Raw genomic sequence first — 19233 nt, 5'->3', positions numbered from 1 at the left:
CCAAGAGTTCTAGGATTAGCACTTGTACTATGAATTTGAATTGTTCGTTGTTGAAGTATTTTCGGATTTGTCTTAAGTTGCGAATGGTTGCGAATGCCTTTTGAACCATTTTGCTGATTTGAAGTTGCATGGGGCAGCCTTTGTCTATCATTATTCCCAGCAGTTTTAGGTTGGGTTGTAAGGGATATATGATGGAGTCTACTTCTAGGTTTGTTATGGTTAGGGTTTTGTTTCTTTCTAGAAGTAAGAATTTGGTTTTGTCTTGGTTCAGCTTTAATATGTGGTCTCTCATCCATTGTGACACTGTTTCTAGTGCAATGTGTAGTTTGTTCGTTGTGTTGGGAGTGGTTTGGTCGAAAGGCAGGAGGATGGTGATATCATCTATGTAGCTGTATGACGTTTTGCCTAGTTTGTCTAACCATGTGTTAAGTGTGGCTATGTAAAGGTTGAAGAGTGTTGGAGATAGTGGGGAGCCTTGAGGGAATCCATAGGGGTTATTCCAGGATTCTGATTGTTCATTGTTTGCTTTAACTCTGTATCTTCTTGAGCAGAGGAATCGTTCAAACCAATTGTAGTCTTTGCCTGTGATTCCTATTGCCTCAGTGTTTGTAGTAGGATATCAAGATCTACTAGGTCAAATGCCGCTATGAAATCGAGTTGTATGAGTAGCATTTTTTTGCCTTTGCTTAGGTGTTGTTTGGCTGTGTCTAGGAGAGAGACTAGTAGTGTTTCTGTACTGTAGTTGCCTCTGAAGCCTGATTGTGAGGGGTGGAGTATGTTGTGGTTTTCTAAGTATTCAGTGAGAAGTTTTGCTATGAGGCCTTCCATTAGTTTGACATATAGCAGTATTGAGGCTATAATTGGATGGCTGATCTGTTGCTCCCTTTGGGTCTCTCAGAATAGGGGTTATGATGATTTTGGCTCACTTATGGAGTATTTGCTGAGTGGGGGGACCATCCTGATGGTTAGTAGAGTGGCCTGAAACCAACAAAAGCAGGTTCAATTCCCACTGTGGCTCCTCATGACTCCAGGCCGGTCACTCAACCCTCTACTGCCCCAGGTACAAAATAAGTATCTGCATACAAGGGGCCACTGAAAAGTTCTCAGCCCAACCAAGAAGAGAATGATGTGGAGCCATGAACTTACAAGTTATTTCACACTTTCCTTGACACTTTTCTTTTCAACGAGGCAAATGCATTTGGTAAATGGGCACAGGTATAGAGGAAACCAAGCCATTGTGACATCACCGATGAGGTTGGCTCTTAGGTGAGGTCATTCAACCTCTTTGGTGGAATGAGGCCTTATGACATCACAATATGAAAGGCTGCTGATCAGTTCTCAGCCCAACCAAGAAGAGAAAGACGTGGAGCCATGAAACTTACAAGTTATGCCATACTTTCCTTTTTAATGATAAAAGAGATAGGGACTTATATACTGCTTTTACTTTCACAATGGTTTATATACAGGTACTCAAGGATTTTTCCCTATATGTCCCAGTGGGCTCACAGTCTATCTAATGTACCTGGGGCAGTGGAGGGTCACAGGGAGCCAGTGGCATAGTAAGCATTACATGGGTGCAATAACTCATTTGAACATACATTGTTAGCATACTGTGAAAACCTTAGGAGTGTTTCTTTCATCTTCATTTACCTGGAATATATAAAATGAGCAAGTGGTAAGGAAAGCCTGGTTACTATGGATTTCATTCCGATAAATGTGTGATTTTTTTTTCACAAATAACTTCAGTTCTGTACTCTTGTTTTGACCAAACTGAAAATGATTCAAGAGTTAAAATCATGTCTTAGAATTGCAAACTTAGGCGCCTTTTACTAAAGCTTAGCATGCGCAAGCGGAATTAGCATGCACTACGTACATGCTAAGAAGCCCATTTTACACCTATGGGCTTCTAGACATGTACCCCCTCTTTTACTAAAACCAGCAGTACAGTCCGGCGCTGTAAATGCTCCGACGCCCATAGGAATTGAATGGGCAATGGAGCATTTGTTGCATGGCACTCGGCTGCGTGCCTTTGCAAATGGGGGCCTTAGTGCATCTAAGCTTTAGCAAAAGTCCCTTAGTTAAAGTTAGTAATGTGATTACTAGTCGGCTGGATTACTGCAATTTCTTGTATTAATGAGTAATAAATAATAGTGTGAAAAGATTGTGGCTAATTCAAAATGCAGCAGCTCAGTTAATCACTGGGACAAAAAAGTTTGACAATATAACACCTATTTTAAGGAATTACATTGGAAACTGATTAAAGCACACATTTCTTTTAAGTTGTGTTTGATCTGCAAAATTGTTGGCACGAAAGTTCTGTTTACCTTTCAGAGAAACTGAAGTAATATATTCCTCTATAAATGTTACATTCCTCTCAACAATCTTTCTTTCTTTCTTTTATTTATTTAAACCATTTTTAATATGCCTTTATCCTAGGCGGTTCACAGTATCACATATACATTTCAGGATTTAAACATCTTAAAAATCATATGCATCAGCAAAAAATCATAAGATTATACCATCTCAACTTATAAATGACATCTCAACCACTCATCTCAATTTATAAATTACATCTCACCCACTCATCTATAACATTACTTCAAAAGCAGCACAAATCTGATAACCTATAAAAAGACGATATTCAGAAGAAAAAGTAGTAACTTAAGAAGCAGGATATTATCTTTAAAAAGCTTGAACAAACAGATGGGGCTTAAGCAACTTTCTAAATTGCAATAGATTTCTACAGAAGCGTGAGGTACCGGACGATGCATCAATGGTCCAGCTGTAGAGAAACATGAATTTTTGGTCCGTACATATCTTGCCATCATTACCATCATTGAGCGTTGTTGACAACCACTGGAAATACTGTGGTCTCTTATGTTGGGTAGTTCTTATGAAATGCCCTGCCTATTGACCTAAGTGATATTTCCAAGAACTTGACATTTCACAAAACCCTGAAATTCTGCAGGTTGCTATTCAAAGCAATTTAACCAGCCTGGAAACAGCTCTTGGCCGGTTAAATCACCTAGTCGTAGCCAACCAGTTAATTAGGTGCCATTGGCTCGTGCTCGAGTCCTAGCGACTTGATGAATTACAGATCTAAAAAGAGATCAGTTTTGGGCTAGTTCGGTGAGGTTCTCCAGGGTCTTCGCCATGGTTGTTTTCAACATGTCCATGCGTCTGGTTGCAGGTCGCCCTCTTTACTTGGTTCCTTCAATCTTCCCAACATAATGTCCTTCTACAATGAGCTTTCTTTTCTGACAGCGTGACCAGCAACAAAGCTGACGAGCAGCAAAGCTGGTGAAAGGTATGGAGAACCTGGATTACAAGGAAAGACTTAAGAGACCGGGGTTGTTCTCCCTTGAGAAAAGGAGACTACGAGGGGATATGATTTAGACATTCAAAATACTGAAAGGAATCGACAAAATAGAGCAGGAAAAAACGTTATTTACAATGTCCAATGTGGCACGGACAAGAGGACATGGGCTGAAGCTAAGGGGGGGCAAGTTCAAGACAAATATCAGGAAGTTCTGCTTCACGCAACGAATGGTGGACACCTGGAATGCTTTCCCAGAAGAGGTAATTGCGGAATCCACCGTTCTAGGATTTAAGGGTAAGTTAGATGTATATCTCCTTATGAGTGGCATGAAGTGACATGGGTAAGGGTAAGCTAGATGCACTTCTCTTTACAAGAAGCTTAGAGCGATATGGGGACCAAAACTATGCCAGGGTACACCTGGCGGGGCCTCCGCATGTGCGGATCACCGGACTTGATGGACCTAGGGTCTGTTCCGGAGATGGCGATTCTTATGTTCTTATGTTGACCAAAATAAGACAGTCATAACTTCATCATTTGGGCTTCGAGTGACATAGCTGGTTTGATCTCTTCTAGAATCGATTTGTTAGCTCTTCTGACGGTACTTCTGGTTTGGTACGGTTTCATCTGTAAAAAAAAAAATGAGGACACATGGCCCTGCCCTGATCTGCCCCTAGCCCCCATCTCACTTTGCCCCCAGCCCCATTCTACTCCAAGCCCCGCCCCCACACAAACTTTGTCTCTTCTTCCCTGAGCTCGGGCTCACATCTGGAGGGCTTACAAGCATACGCAGCTGTGATTTGATGATGTCACATTGCATCCATGCATGCTCAGAGGCCCTCTATACATGGACCCAAGCTTGGGTCCTTCCAAAACCCAGACAGTTTTTTATATAGCTTTTTACTTTGAAACTTAACTTTGTTGAATATGAGCACTCTTCTGCTCATATCATTTTTCAGCCTTAATGATCAAGCCCCTCCCTGGATGCTTTTAAAAAAAAAATTTTTTCTCTTAATCTTGTCCTGTTGTGCTTCCCTTATTTGTTCATTCTTTCTTTACTATAACATTTGTAATTCCTCCCCTTCCCCTTTTGTATCAGTTATGTTACTTATAAGTCTGTCCAAATTTTGCACATGTATATTACTACTCCCCTGTTTTTAGGTTTGTAATACGCTTTGAAATGATGAAAATGCATGTATATCAAATTTTAAATCAAACTTGAACTTGACAGACTGTTGGGTTTTGGAAATCCCCCCAGTCTCTAAAAAGAGGGTATGTCCAGGTTTTTCCAGTCATCTGGTTACCCTGTGGTTTAGGTTAATCTTGTTAGGGACAGGGCTGCATGACGAGTTTTATCCCTAAGTATATCACATCTATGGAGGAAATAGGCTTTAATATATTTTTTTAATATAAAGTGCTTTATTTTGCTTCTATCCCTCTTGAGCGGCTGTGTCTGTTGGCGACTCTATTCCCACTGCCCTCGCTCAAGCTGCTACTGTCTCCCAAAGAACGTTGTAAAGAAATTACAAAGAATTCAATACAAATTCAGTATGAAATTGCAAAAAATAAAAATAAAAAAATGCAGCCCTTATGATTACCTATATGAATTTACAGAACAGTGCCATATCTCTAATTTATAAACTATACTGGTTACCAACGGAATCCAGAATCTTATTTAAGGTCTGTGCATAGTATTTAAGGCTGTGCATGGCATAAACCCAGTTTATGTAGGAATTTGCTTAAAAATTCATATCCCTATAAGAGAATTATGTTCTTTTTTAGTTCAAAGATTTTATTGATTTTAACAACAAGAGAAAGTACATGAAAGGAAACGGAGTCATGATACAACCTAGTTTTATTAGTGGAATCAATCAAGTGGAGAGCAAATGTTCTAATTGCTATATAACAGGCCAGTCAATAACTATCTTATAACAAGAAGGTTCAGCACAAACCTCAGTAGCAGTAGCCTATATTATTGGTTTGCTGGCAGATTGTAGGTGTCTCTTAATTCGTTGTAAGTCATCCATTGAAAATTTGTAAGCATGTCCTGAATGGTCCATATTTCACAGTTTTGTATTAAAGTCCAGTTTGGTGTGGCACCCTGTATTTTAATGTTTTGTGTTCTAATGATGTGCATAACTTACCCCCCTCTTTTACTAAGGTGCACTATGCTTTTTAGCGCGCCATAAATATTAGCGGGCGCTAATCACGCGCTAAACGCAAATGCGCGCATGTTATCCTATGGATACATTAGCGGTTAGTGCACGCATTGTTTTAGCGTACCTTAGTAAAAGAGGGCCTTAGAATTTAGATTGGTTAAAATGTGTGCTCATTTTTTTTAGACACAACCTCGGTCTCTGGAACAAGGTTCCTGTTGAGTTTAATATAAGTAATAAGAAGTCAACTCTCTTCTTGGGACGATGAGGGAGAAACCGCCAAGTATACAGGGCTAAATAACAAAACAGGTGGAGAAAAAGGCCTCAGTTAAAGCCCAAATGGGACTGGGGCATGCTAACAGTACTTAGACAAATAAGGAGACCCATAACGGTCACTGGCCATAAAAAAACTCCACCTGTTATTCAAAAGAAATAATAATTGGAGTATCCCCTCATCGGTCCCAGGAAAATGCAGAGTCCATAATAGCTAAGTTACACGCAAGCAAGCAACCCACGCAAGAAAAAAATATTAGAAATATCCAAAGCCAGTTATCTCTTCAAAGAAACTATTTTGAGGTAAGTGACTTTGGATATTTCTAATATTTTTTTCTTGCGTGGGTTGCTTGCTTGCGTGTAACTTAGCTATTATGGACTCTGCATTTTCCTGGGACCGATGAGGGGATACTCCAATTATTATTTCTTTTGAATAACAGGTGGAGTTTTTTTATGGCCAGTGACCGTTATGGGTCTCCTTATTTGTCTAAGTACTGTTAGCATGCCCCAGTCCCATTTGGGCTTTAACTGAGGCCTTTTTCTCCACCTGTTTTGTTATTTAACCCTGTATAATTGGCAGTTGCTCCCTTATCGTCCCCAGAAAGAGAGTGGACTTCTTATTACTTATATTGAATTATTTTCTATTCTTTCCTTACATTACAATCCTGTTGAGTTTAATAATTTGCATGATTATATGGTTTTTATAAAGCAACTGAAAACTTGGATTTGTAAAGGTTATTATTGTTCCTTCTTGTAAAGAACCGAATAAACAGTTGTTGTGTTTTGGGAAAAAGTGGTGAGAACTGGGAGGACTGATAATTCTGATCCATTCTATAGCTCAGTTTTAAAGAATTTGTGTTTTACAAAGAATGTAGATTTTTAAGTTATTTGTTTTTAAGGATTATTTATAGGGATTATAATTTGTAACCCACTCTGTAGAATCGTCGGCTATAAATGGCAGGTTATAAAACCTTATTTAAATTAAATTAATTAAATTTAACAAGAGCCCTGGAGGGCCATTTTCGATAAGAATTCCAAGTCTGAATGTGAACATTTCCTGCAAGACGTCCATAGCCAGGGGTAGAGAAACATCCATTTCAAATGAGACATCCAGATAATTTTTTTCAAAAATTGCCTACTTGAACGTCAAAAGATCTAGACCAATGGTCTCAAACCCACGGCCCGGGGGCCACATGCGGCCTGCCCGGTACTATTTTGAGGCCTTTGGTATGTTTATCATAATCACAAAAGTAAAATAAAACAGTTTCTTGATCATCTGTCTCTTTAGCTATAAATGACAATATTATTATTAAGACTTAGTCAAAAAGAAAGATTTATAAACTATAACGAGTTTTACCTCATGCAAAATTGTCATTTCTTTAATAAGACATTAACTCTTTTTTTCTGAGATCCTCCAAGGACCTACAAATCCAAAATGTGGCCCTGCAAAGGGTTTGAGTTTGAGACCACTGGTCTAGACCGTCAGGACATCTAACTCTATTCACCATTTTCGACCATGAAAAAAAATCCAAGTTAGGAACTTCCAAATCAGCACCATTTAGAGGTGGGAGGGGGCCATTATTTTAATGGACTGGCCACAAAGACATGCCAACAGAGCAGTGGGGCACCTTAGAGTTCACTGCTGTGAACTTCACATAAAGGATGCCATCTCACCATATATCCCTTATAATTTATGGTGAGCCCTCCAAAATTCCCTCAAAACCCACTCTATCCACGTCTACCACCCCAATTGCCTTTATGGCTGCAGGTGGCGCTCATATGGCAGTACAGTATAGTAGGGTTTTGTTGAGTTCATACTTTCCGCCATAAATGCTGTGGTTAGAGTGGTTTATGGGTTTGGCTCCTCCTCTCTATGGTTCACTAGCCCAATCACCTGGCTACTGAAGACACCTGGGTGGAGTTTTACTAGGCTTTCCAATACCAGGTGCTGCTCTCCTAGATACAGGTATGTACTGTTTCATTCAGATATTTGGGGTTGGTAGGGGGGTCAGTGACCACTGTGGGAGTGTGGGGGGGGGTCATACCTTCATGCATCCAGTGGTCATATGGTCAGTTTGGGTACCTTTTTGGCGCTTAAATGCTTTCAAAACAGGTCTAATTCCCATGTCTAAGTTCCTTCCAGGATGTCTTACAAAAGGTTCAATTAGAGCTGCAAAACTTCCAAGTCTAAGCTGACCCAAAGCCTGCCCAAATTCCACCCACCTCTAACGTGCCCCTTTAAGACTTAGACTTCCTGGAGGACGAACATCCCGCAAGACATCTAAAATATTTCTTTTGAAAATCAGCACTTGGATGTTTTGCTGAGAAAAATGCCCAAGTGCCGATTTAGTCAGATTTTTAAAGACATTTTTGTGCTTTGCAAATGTCCCTAATAATGTCATGCATACTTATTGTGCATATCCTAAGAACCAGACATGTTTGAGGATTATGAGAGCTGGAGTTGAGAACTACTGATTTATTACATAAAAAGATGTGAAAATTCTATAGCTTTTGAGTTGGATGAGAAGGAACAAGAAGGAAGTCAAAAATATAATATTCAATGGAAATACTGTAGAAATTTATTATTCATTTATGCTGTTTTGTAATTCTTTTGACAACTCTGACCCTTAAAGGTTTGTGGGATGAATAGGTCCAATCCGTCCAATATTCAGCAGTACTTAGCTGGCCGAAAATGGCTCCTGGCTGATTAAGTACCACTAATCTGGCTAACCGCCAATATTCAGTGGGAGATAGCCAGCTATCTCCCACTGAATATCCCATTCAGCAGATTGGCCAGTCACCAGCTATTTCGTATGACATAGCTGGTCACCATCAATAGTCATCGGCTCACCAGCTATATCTAGCAGCCAGAAACACCTGCCTCAAAAGCCATCTGATAAGTATTAGCCAGTCATCTGATAAATGTTGGCTTGGCCAGCTAAGTCCATGGTGCTGAAACTTAACCCAGAAATTCAGTGCTGGTGACCGGTTATGGCCTCACTGAATTATCTACATTCACTGCCAACCTTTGGAGTTAGCCGGGCTGCCACCCACCGTCTGAAAATTGGGCCCAATATGATTGCAGTACATTTTAGGAAAAGTTCATAAAAGGGATTTTAAAAACAAAGAAACTAGGATTTGTTAGCTGTGAACATCACAGGGGTTTTTTTTTCTTTTCTTTTCCAGAGAGCTGATGTGGCCATTGCCCCACTGACCATAACCCTGATCCGTGAAGAAGTCATTGATTTCTCTAAGCCTTTCATGAGCTTGGGAATCTCTATAATGATCAAGAAGCCTCACAAATCCAAGCCAGGAGTTTTTTCCTTTCTGGACCCCCTGGCTTATGAGATTTGGATGTGTATTGTTTTTGCTTACATTGGAGTCAGCGTGGTTCTCTTCTTGGTCAGCCGTTTCAGTCCCTACGAGTGGCACAATGAAGAGTTTGAGGAAGGGCGTGACCAGCCTACTGCAGACCAGACTAATGAATTTGGGATATTCAATAGCCTCTGGTTCTCACTTGGAGCCTTTATGCAACAAGGATGTGATATTTCACCAAGGTTAGTCACATTTTTTCTCCCATAGCCTTCTTGCATCATAATTTGACTTTGGGTATTTTCATAGAAGAGTGACATGGTACATATACTGCTATTTCTTTGACTAGCTTTTCTTTGTTTCAGTCCAACTCTATTCAACCAAACTTGGTAGGAATAATCTAACCTAGTGCTTCTCACGCCAGACCTTGAGACATACCCAGCCAGTCAGGTTTTCGGGATATGCACAATGAGTATGCATGAGATAGATTTTTATAATAGAGTCATATTCATTGTGGGTATCCTGAAAATCTGACTGACTGGGCATACCCTGAGGACTAGGATAAGAAGCAATGATCTAAACAAAATAATTCCAAAATGGTGGCTGGAGGCCTGATAACTGAAATAATAATAATAAAAAACATGCTAAAGAATTTAAGTGAAAATGGAATATGGCATCCAAAATAAATGGTGCAATTAGAGTAGACCCATTTTTACACTTGAGTCACCTCATTGTGACCACAAATCGGTAAAACAGGTTTTCAGAAGAACTATCTGTACAGAAATTAGGGAAGCTAAGAAATTTGGCAACACTGCAATAATGGATGAATCAGTAGTCTAAGAATACACTTGAAGCAGCCAATAGCAAAACAGGGACCATTGTTGGGTTATGGAGAAGGTCCACAATCAGATTTATATATTTAGGTTACATATATAATCAGGAGTTGTAGTTGAAGAAGTGGAATTTCTTGATGTGTTCAGTTATGCTGATGATATTATGGTTTTGTTTCAAATAGATGATGTGTTACAGGATAGTCATCAGCAGATTTCTCAGTGTTTTCATTTGATTATGGATTGGATGAGTTTTAATTATCTGAAACTAAACAAAGATAAAATTAAATTTTTATTAGTTGGTTCCAAATATTTACAAGTGGAAGGTTTAATCCTTAAAATAGATGAGATTAATTATAATCTTGAATTATTTTTAGATGATAAATTGTCAATGGAGGATCAAGATAATCTTGGTAGAAGTGCCTTCTGGATTTTGAGAAAACTCAAAAAGTATTTGAAAGTATCTGCTATAAGATCAATTTAGATTGATAGCACAAGCATTGATCTTAAGTAAATTAGATTATTGTAACATCATCTATTATTAAGACATGGGGGAGCCACTGCTTGCCCTGGATTGGTAGCAATAGAATGTTGCTACTCTGTGGGTTTTTGCCAGGTACTAGGGACCTGGATTAGCCACCGTGAGAATGGGCTACTGGGCTTGATGATGGACCATTGGTATGACCCAATAAGGCTATTCTTATGTTCTTATTGTAAACAGTACAGATCTCAGCTGTTTGGTTAATTTATAAATTAAGAAAATTGGATAGAATTATATCTCTTTATATAGAATTACACTGACTTCCAATAAAGGCCAGAGTAATATACAAATTATTTTGCCTACTGTTTAAAATTCTTTATGGATTGATTCTATGGTATGTGACTAATTTAATCTGTAGAACATTAATTAGTCATCATTATAGTGTATACAATACATTGGCACTACAGTTTCTATATTTAAAGAGAATTTATGTTTAAAAGATTACCAATTTCTTTTCTTATATGGCTACATCAGTTTGGTCAACTTTGCCGATCTAAATTTGATCTATAACATTACAAAATCTTTGAAAAAGCGCTAAAAATCTATTTGTTTAAAAAAATTAATCTTAGAAGTAAATAATAGGGTTTTTTTCCTCTCCTTCCTGTCAATTTTGTATTATATCCTAGATCAGGGGTAGGGAACTCCGGTCCTCGAGAGCCGTATTCCAGTCGGGTTTTCAGGATTTCCTCAATGAATATGCATTGAAAGCAGTGCATGCAAATAGATCTCATGCATATTCATTGGGGAAATCCTGAAAACCCGACTGGAATACGGCTCTCGGGGACCGGAGTTCCCTGCCCCTGCCCTAGATCTATTAATCTAGCTTCTTAATATGTTATCTGCTATGAACTAATTGCTGGCAATAGTGGAATACTACTCACATTGAGACTATAATGGAAAGGATGAATCTTCGGATGCAGCAATTCAAACTTAAGCTTAATCCTGATAAAACAAAGTTCTTTGTAGCATCTCCTACCAAAATTTTTCATGAACTTTCCATCAATATACTTTCAACATCTTATACAATCCATCCAAGATTAAAATTTTAGGAATCATATTAGATAAACATCTTAATAGATGCTGTTGTACGTAAAAGTTATTTTACTTTATGGAGGCTTTGAACAATTAGACCCTATTTTGAATTTTCAGCCTTTAAATTATTGGTCCAGTCATTACTGTTGAGTCTCATTGACTATTGCAATATTGCTTATTTATCAATTACTAAGAAGGAATTATTGAGATTATCATTGATACAGAACACAGCAGGTAGATTGATTTACAGATTGAAGAAATACGATCGCTTGGAATGCTCTCCCAGAGGAGGTGGTGACGGAGACTACCATTCTGGGTTTCAAGCGTGAGTTGGATGCACACCTCCTTGCAAATCACATTGAGGGATATGGGTAATCAGGGTCTCCATCTGGGAGCACCTGGCTTGGCCTCTGCGTGTGTGGGTCGCCAAAATAGATGGACCTAAAGTCTGATCCGGTGAATGCGTTTCTAGTTAGTATTGGAGTTCAAGAAGGGATTGGGCAACTTTCTGAAGAAAAGGGGATAGAAGAGTATGGATAGAGGACTACTACACAGGTCCTGGACCTGATGGGCCTCCGCGTGTGCGGAGTGCTGGGCATGATGGACCTCTGGTCTGACCCAGCGGAGGCAATGCTTATGTGCTTAAGTGCTTATGATCATGTTACGTTATTTTATTGTGAATTGCATTGGTTGCCTGTGGAAGCTCGGGTATTGTTCAAGGTGGGCTGTTTTTGTTACAAGGTTTTATATGGTGCAGCCCCTACTTATCTGGCTAATAGTTTTTCCATAGCTATGCACAAATGCAGTAGAAAAACTCATGCTCTGTTCAATTTCCCTTCTGTAAAAGGTTGTAAAAGCAAGAAATTCCTAAATCACTCTTTAGCATCTCAGGCAGCTTCTCATGAAAAAGAATTTTGATCATTGTTGCTCACAGCTGTTTCTTACAGACATTTTAGAAAACAGCTAAAATCCTAACTTTTCTCCAAACACCTGACTAGCTGACTCATTCAAATAGACGATTATGTTTAATGCTTATAATCCTTTGTAAACCGCTTAGAACTTTTTGGTAACGCGGTCTATAAGTATAATGTTATGTCATGATGATCTAACTATAACTGTAAAAGTAATTGAGAGAAATATGGTGGGAATGAATCCTTAAGGCTTGATATTCTCAGTGGTGGTTTCAGATAAAAGAGTTGTTTAAAAAATACTCTAAAAAGAATTCGAAATCATTTATTTGGAAAATGACTATAAATTCAGTTTTCAAGTGGAGGGGTTTTTTTGTTTGGTTTTTTTTTTTGTCTAATGATTGAGATATCCAAAGCCCAACGCAGAAATCTCTAAGTGGACTTTTTTTTCCACTTGATCGGATTGCTTTATAAGCTCTGATGCCACTAAGAATTATGGACCTCTTTTACAAAGCCACAGTAATGAGTCCCATGTGGTAAATGTGATGCAGCCCATTCAATTCCTATGGGCTGTGTCGCAATTGCCATGCCAGTACTATGGCAGAACTGATAGAGGTTTTCATTTATTCATTTTTCTATACTGTTCTCCTAGGGGAGCTCAGAACGATTTACATGAATTTATTCCGGTACTTAAGCATTTTCCCTGTCTGTCCTGGTGAGCTCACAATCTATCTAATGTACTTGGGGCAATAGGGGGATTAAGTGACTTACCCAGGGTCACAAGAAGCAGCGTGGGTTTGAACCCACAACCTCAGGCTGCTGAGGCTGTAGCTTTAACCACTACACCACTCTAGAAATCAAAATGTAGTAAAAGTGAGCCAAGTATAGGACAATCAAGCCATTGTGACATCACTGATGAGATTGGCTCTTATTGGTGGAATGAGGCATTATGACATCGCAATACCAGCTCTGGTTACCAGAGACAGAAACTTTTCACACTATTCAAGTTTCAAGTTTATTAGTTTTTAATATACCGACCATCAACAAATATCTGGCCGGTTAACAATAAAATTTAAAAGGTAAGAAAGATAAAAAAAATAAAATAATTGGCGTTTTAAAATAAATGGTGCGAACATAAATAATATCAACAAGAAAAACTTGAAAGTGAGGGTAAAAGGGAGGGGAGGGGAAAAGTTACATGTTTGAGAAGAAAAGGAGAAAGTGGGAATGGGATAAAACATATAGGGTAGGGTCGCTTTGTTAAAGCGGTTAGTTGCTTGGAGAGGAAAAGGAAGTAAAAAAAGAAAAGAAGAAAGGAAAAAAAAAAAGGACAGAAGATAAGTCTAAGCACAGCCAAATGCGTCACAAAATAAAAAAGTCTTTAGGCTTATCTTAAATTTGTCTAGATGTTGTTCATCGCGGAGTTGCTGTGGCAGAGAATTCCATAGAGTTGGGGCAGCTACTGCAAAATTTATTTTCCGTGTATAGTCGAAGTCTTTTATGGAGGGAATATAGAGAAGTTTTTGATCAGTTGACCTTAGAGTGCGTAGGGAACATTGGGGGATGAGAAGTTTATCAAGAAATGAGGGATGGTGAGAGAGTTTTATTTTGAAGGAAAGTAAGATGATTTTATAAGTGATACGGTGAGTGATGGGGAGCCAATGGGCCTCTTTTAGAAGAGGAGTGACATGGTCGAATTTGCCTATTTTATAAATGAGTTTTATTGCAGTGTTTTGTATTAATTGTAGGCGTCGGATTTCTTTTTGAGGGAGACCGTTGAGAAGCGAATTGCAATAATCTAAATGGGAGATAACTAAGGAGGAGCTCAGAACAGTTTACATGAATGTATTCAGTTACCCAAACATTTTTCCCTGTCTGTCCTGGTGGGCTCGCAATCTATCTAATGTACCTGGGGCAATGGGGGGGATTAAGTGACTTGCCCAGGGTCACAAGGAGCAGCGTGGGTTTGAACCCACAACCTCAGGCTGCTGAGGCTATAGCTTTAACCATCATTATTGACGAGATAAATGTCATGTCAGGAAATGATAGGAAGGTAAAGTTCCTAGATGAAGTAAATTACTGCTTCATGGAGCAACTAGTTCAGGAAACAAAAAGAGGAATCTCTTAGAGAGAGGAAGAGGTAATGGTTACTGCAGATGGGCAGCCTAGATGGGCCATTTGGCCTTTATCTGCCATCATGTTTCTATGTTTCTACTCCACCAACAGCCACCCTGTTATGTTTTATCATTCTTACCAAAATATATTGGTTGAACAGATACTTGTTTGCAGTAAGACCAAGTTCAAAATATCTTCACAGTGTAAACAAATTTGGGACTGTGACACAGAAACAGATAAAAATGGAGCCAGATGAAGGCCATATGGCCTATCCAGTTTCCCCATTCATATGATCTACTATCTATAGAATGGCACAGTGACAGAATTCATCACCATTCCCATCCCTGTGGATAATTGTGGGAAGCATCCCCACATCATTCTTTAAGGAGAGAGGGAAGAATCAGGGTATGAATGGACACAACCATTGACCCTCAAGCCTTGCATTGAATAATGTTGGTGTAGAAGGACTGAGGTTGAGATAGATACTAAAGAATGACAGTCTCTGGTATCTAGAGCAGATATTGTGATGTCATAATGCCTCATTCCACCAATGCCTAAGAGCCAATCACATCAGTGATGTCACAATGGCTTCATTATCCTCGACTTGGCTCAAATAAGAATCTGAGTATGAATTGGCTCAGCCACTGACACTCAGCACTTGCATTCAAAGGCAAATTAGATGCACATCTCCTTACGAGAGGCATAGAGGGATATGGGTGACTAAAACTACATCAGGTGTATACCTGACTGGGCCTCCGCGTGTGCGGATCGCCGGACTCGATGGACCATGGGTCTGATCCGGAGATGGCAGTTCTTATGTTCTTATGAAGAATGCTGGTGTAGAAGGACTGAGGTTGAGATAGACACTAAAGAATGACACGGGATGGTTTCCCATGGTTATCAGCGGGGACAGGAATGGTGATTATTTCTTTCACTATGTCATTCTCTAGTACTATCCCTTCCTCTCCCTTAAAGATCCTATGTGTTTGTCCAAAAATTTCTTTTTTTAATTTTATTTTTATAATTATACAAATTTCAAGTAAAAGCTTGTACTGAAATATATGAGCAAATGCTCTAAATAGAGAAAATCCAAATTAGAAAATAACTAAATAACAATTATAAAACATACAATATAAATAACACTTCAAATAGACGTGGATGTTGAGCTGATCGCGGCAAGGAATCCAGAAGGGATGCCCACTCCCTCCTGCCGAAACCCCCAAAGTCCCCCCCCCCCACCGAATATCCATAGCAGGAGGAGTGCCTAAGACTCCAATTGGCCAGATCCCATGGGAGGGGCTTTAGGGACCTGGCCAATCTGAGTCTTAGGCCACATCTAGTGCATCCTAGGATGCACTGGGAAGGAGACCCAGGAATCCTATGGGAGGGACCTTAGGCATCTGAGCCAATCAGGGCCTTAGGCACCTCCCTAGTGCATCCCAGAATGATCCAGGAAGTGAAAGGCCTGTCATTTGGAAGTAGCAGGCCTACTGGCAGGAGGGAGTAGGCATCCCTCTTGCCGGCCATCAGATTAAGGTACGGGGTGTTCAGGGATGCCAGGGGGATCGAGGGGCATTCGGGGAGTGTCAGGGAGTATCAGTAGTGGAGTCTGGAAGTGTGGGGTAGAGTCAGGGAGTGTTTGGGGGGCTTTGGGAGATGATGGGGCCAGTGGCAGGAGGGATTGGGCATCCCTCCTACTGGGGGATGTCTCGAGGGGTGGCGACAGGAGGAACTGGGCATTCCTTCTGCCACAGACATTCGGGGGGGGATTCGGCAGTAGGGAGTGGACATCCTTCCTGCTGGTCGACTTTCTGGGGGGGGTGGACAGGTTCCCTGCTGCGGCCGCTAAACTGATCACTGCAGGGAAATTCCCTTGTAGCAATCGGCGGCAATGCGATTCTCTAACCGGCACCTGTGACATAGACATCGGTTAGAGAATTGGGGTGGGTAGGCAGACAAACGTGATTCTATGTAGGACGCCCGTGTGTGATTCTCAAAAGCCACTTAGGTGGCTGCTGAGACTGGGTGTTCTATACAGAATCTGGCCCTTAGTCCAACGAGTTTACAGTTTTTTCATAAGCTATTTTTCCTACAATATAAAAAACTGGAAATTCGCTGGGTTAAGTGTATAGCCATTGATGGAGACTAGCCGCAAATCAGGGATATTTTTAGGTATCACCATGGTAGATTTTGGGAAAGTTAAAAATTCTTAAATTTGCTGGACAAGCTAAATTCTCCAAATTCTCAGTTTTTAATCTTAAAAAGATGAAGTCTATCACCATCGTCTCTTGCATACTCTTAGTCTTATCCAATTTAACTTTTATTTGAGACATATCCTCTGCTTAGTTCTTATTAACTTGCTCTAGAAGACCTATAGTTCAACACAGAAGATTTAATATTTCTTACTTGGGCACAAAGAACAGTTCCCAGTTGTTGCAAAGCCTTCCCAATTAAATGAAGCAAAAAAAAATAAAAAGCCACAGGCTTCTACAAATAAAATGAAACTATCTCTTAGGCGCAGATTCCATTGGTTGCTTAACTACTTCACCACCGGTAAACATAGCCAATGAATTCTGAGCTACACCTGCTTCTAGGTCAGAAGCATGCTGTTGTCTTGGACCTTCCTGCGGTGTTTGAGCAATGCCTTGTGTGAGTATGGTAGATATGCATTTCCCAAATCTCACTGAACTCAAAGCTGGGGGGAGGGAGACACAAGACCCGGTTAATTAATCCAGAGATCCTGGGAAATTGGCGTAGGTCAGGGTTTAACGAGTGATCAAGCCCAAATGAGTCAGCCAAGTAAGTTGACAGGTCATACCAATTGAAGCTGGAAGGGTAGAACAGATCAGATGTCGATCCTCATAAGACCAAAGGTAACTGGCAATTGAGAGGAGGGAGGAAATTCTCTCTGTTTTAATCTTTGCTTAGATATTGCAGAAAAAAATTCATAATTTACCCATCAGAGTAAGGCTACCTCCATCTTGGATTCTCCCACACAGTGAAATTTCATCCCAGTCTTTCTTGAATGCAGATAACAGTCTTTGTCTTCATCACCTCCACCACGAGGCCATTCCACACGTTCACTGCCTTTTCCATGAAGAAGTATTTCCTTAGGTAACTCTTGAATCTATCCGTTTTCACTTTCATCCTATGCTCCCTCATTTCTGAGCACCCTTCCAACAGTAAGAGACTTACCTCTTGTGCATTTATGCTAAAAAGATATTTTAATTCTCTGTCATTAACTCTCCTGCCTTTTTTCCAGAGTCCACATATTGAGAACTGTCCCCATGTTCTTTACGATGAAGACCTCTGGTCATTTTAGCAGCCACCCTCTAGACCAGGGATGGGCAAACTTTTTGACTCGTGGGCCACAATGAGTTCATAAATTTGACAGAGGGCCGGACCAAGAGCCACTTCTGCTTCCCGGGCGTCACTTCCGCTTCTGGCGCGTGTGCGTCTTGCAGAGCTGCGGCCAGCTGTGGAGGAGTTCCAGGTGCACTGGGTGCGCTTCTTCCACTTCTTGCCCTTGGGGATCCGCTGTCTGCATTACTGCAAGTCGCTCGGAGCACCCTAGGCCCCAATTGACCGACTCCATCCTATTTCTCTCTTTTTGAAGATATGGTCTTCAGAAGTGCATACAGTATTCTGAACGCACGTTTCTGTTTTAATGCAGCTTTGACACTTTTTTTTATGTCATCTTGAATTTGCTAGTATTTCAACTATTAGCAGAGACTGCTAAAGAAACGTAGCTTGGCTAGTTGGATATTATAGCTCCCATCCCAGTACTTTCTTGAATTTCTATTACTAGAGCTCCCACAGAGCACCCAGATGATAGTAATAAAGTGATACCGGCTCTCTGGGTCTTTGATGACCTGAACTCATTTGGTAACTTTACAGTCTAGTACTGTAACCACAGACCAGCAGGAAACCCCTAGAGTCTCATTGTAACTGTACTGAATTTTTGTGAAGTGTAGTCTGAAAATTTTGAAGAAAAAAAGAGATACATCTGGTCCTTATGAAAAGGCGTCTGTGACAATAGCTTTCCTCCTAGTGTAGATGCTTTCAAAAAGCTTGATGTGATTACAAGAATCTGTGGGTGCTGAGTTCCACGGTGAATGAAAATAACAGAAAAGGTTGGAGGGTTTCTTTTTTCATTTCATGGTTCAGCGTTTGCTCAGGATATTCAGAAGGAAGCTAAGGCCAGACAGTACAGCTCATCCAGGATATAGCAATTAGACTGATATTCAGGCTCAAGAAATTGAACTCTATAAGGGAGTACGATCACAAGCTCCAGTGGCTACCCATGACCTCTCAAATCTCCTTCAAGGCATCATGCATTATATTCCACATTTGGAACGACCACTCAACAGAGGAGCTAATCCAATTGTTCTCAAAGCTCTGCTTCACATCAACCCGAACGCCAAACATATCACAGACAATCCTCTCCTCAACCAAAGGCACCAAGGCCTGGATTCTCTAAACAGCGCCATTGTTGGCAGCTGCCGATTTGTGTCAATCACGTGAGGGCGCCATTTAGAGAACTGCGCCACTGGCAAAAGTAGGTGCAGCAAATATAGGCCAAGGGTTTCAAGGCCTCCCATTTCCGGTGCCTACCTTTGACATGGGTCATGCCGCTTTAGGCGCTCTACACCACTTAATGCCACTTCCGGCATTAGTCACGCCTACAGTGGCATTAGGGACTGTAAAGCACCTATGAAGGTGTGATTTATAGGTGCCTTGAAAATCAGTT

The 19233-nt window shown here is 40.3% G+C and overlaps 1 protein-coding gene across 10 annotated transcripts in view; it reads left to right on the top strand.

The window, feature by feature from the left end:
* The window catches only part of GRIA1 (glutamate ionotropic receptor AMPA type subunit 1), an 843377-nt gene that overhangs the window by 747699 nt on the left and 76445 nt on the right, over positions 1-19233 (top strand). For all 10 annotated transcript variants that reach the window (XM_033927803.1, XM_033927802.1, XM_033927807.1 and 7 more), the window contains one exon: positions 8932-9302. In XM_033927803.1, the coding sequence (XP_033783694.1) occupies positions 8932-9302 (371 nt within the window). The remainder of the gene's footprint in view (positions 1-8931; positions 9303-19233) is intronic.

The sequence above is a fragment of the Geotrypetes seraphini genome, chromosome 18, assembly GCF_902459505.1.
Source record: "Geotrypetes seraphini chromosome 18, aGeoSer1.1, whole genome shotgun sequence".
Classification (NCBI taxonomy): Eukaryota; Metazoa; Chordata; class Amphibia; order Gymnophiona; family Dermophiidae; genus Geotrypetes; species Geotrypetes seraphini.
This window is presented reverse-complemented; position numbering and strand designations above follow the sequence as displayed.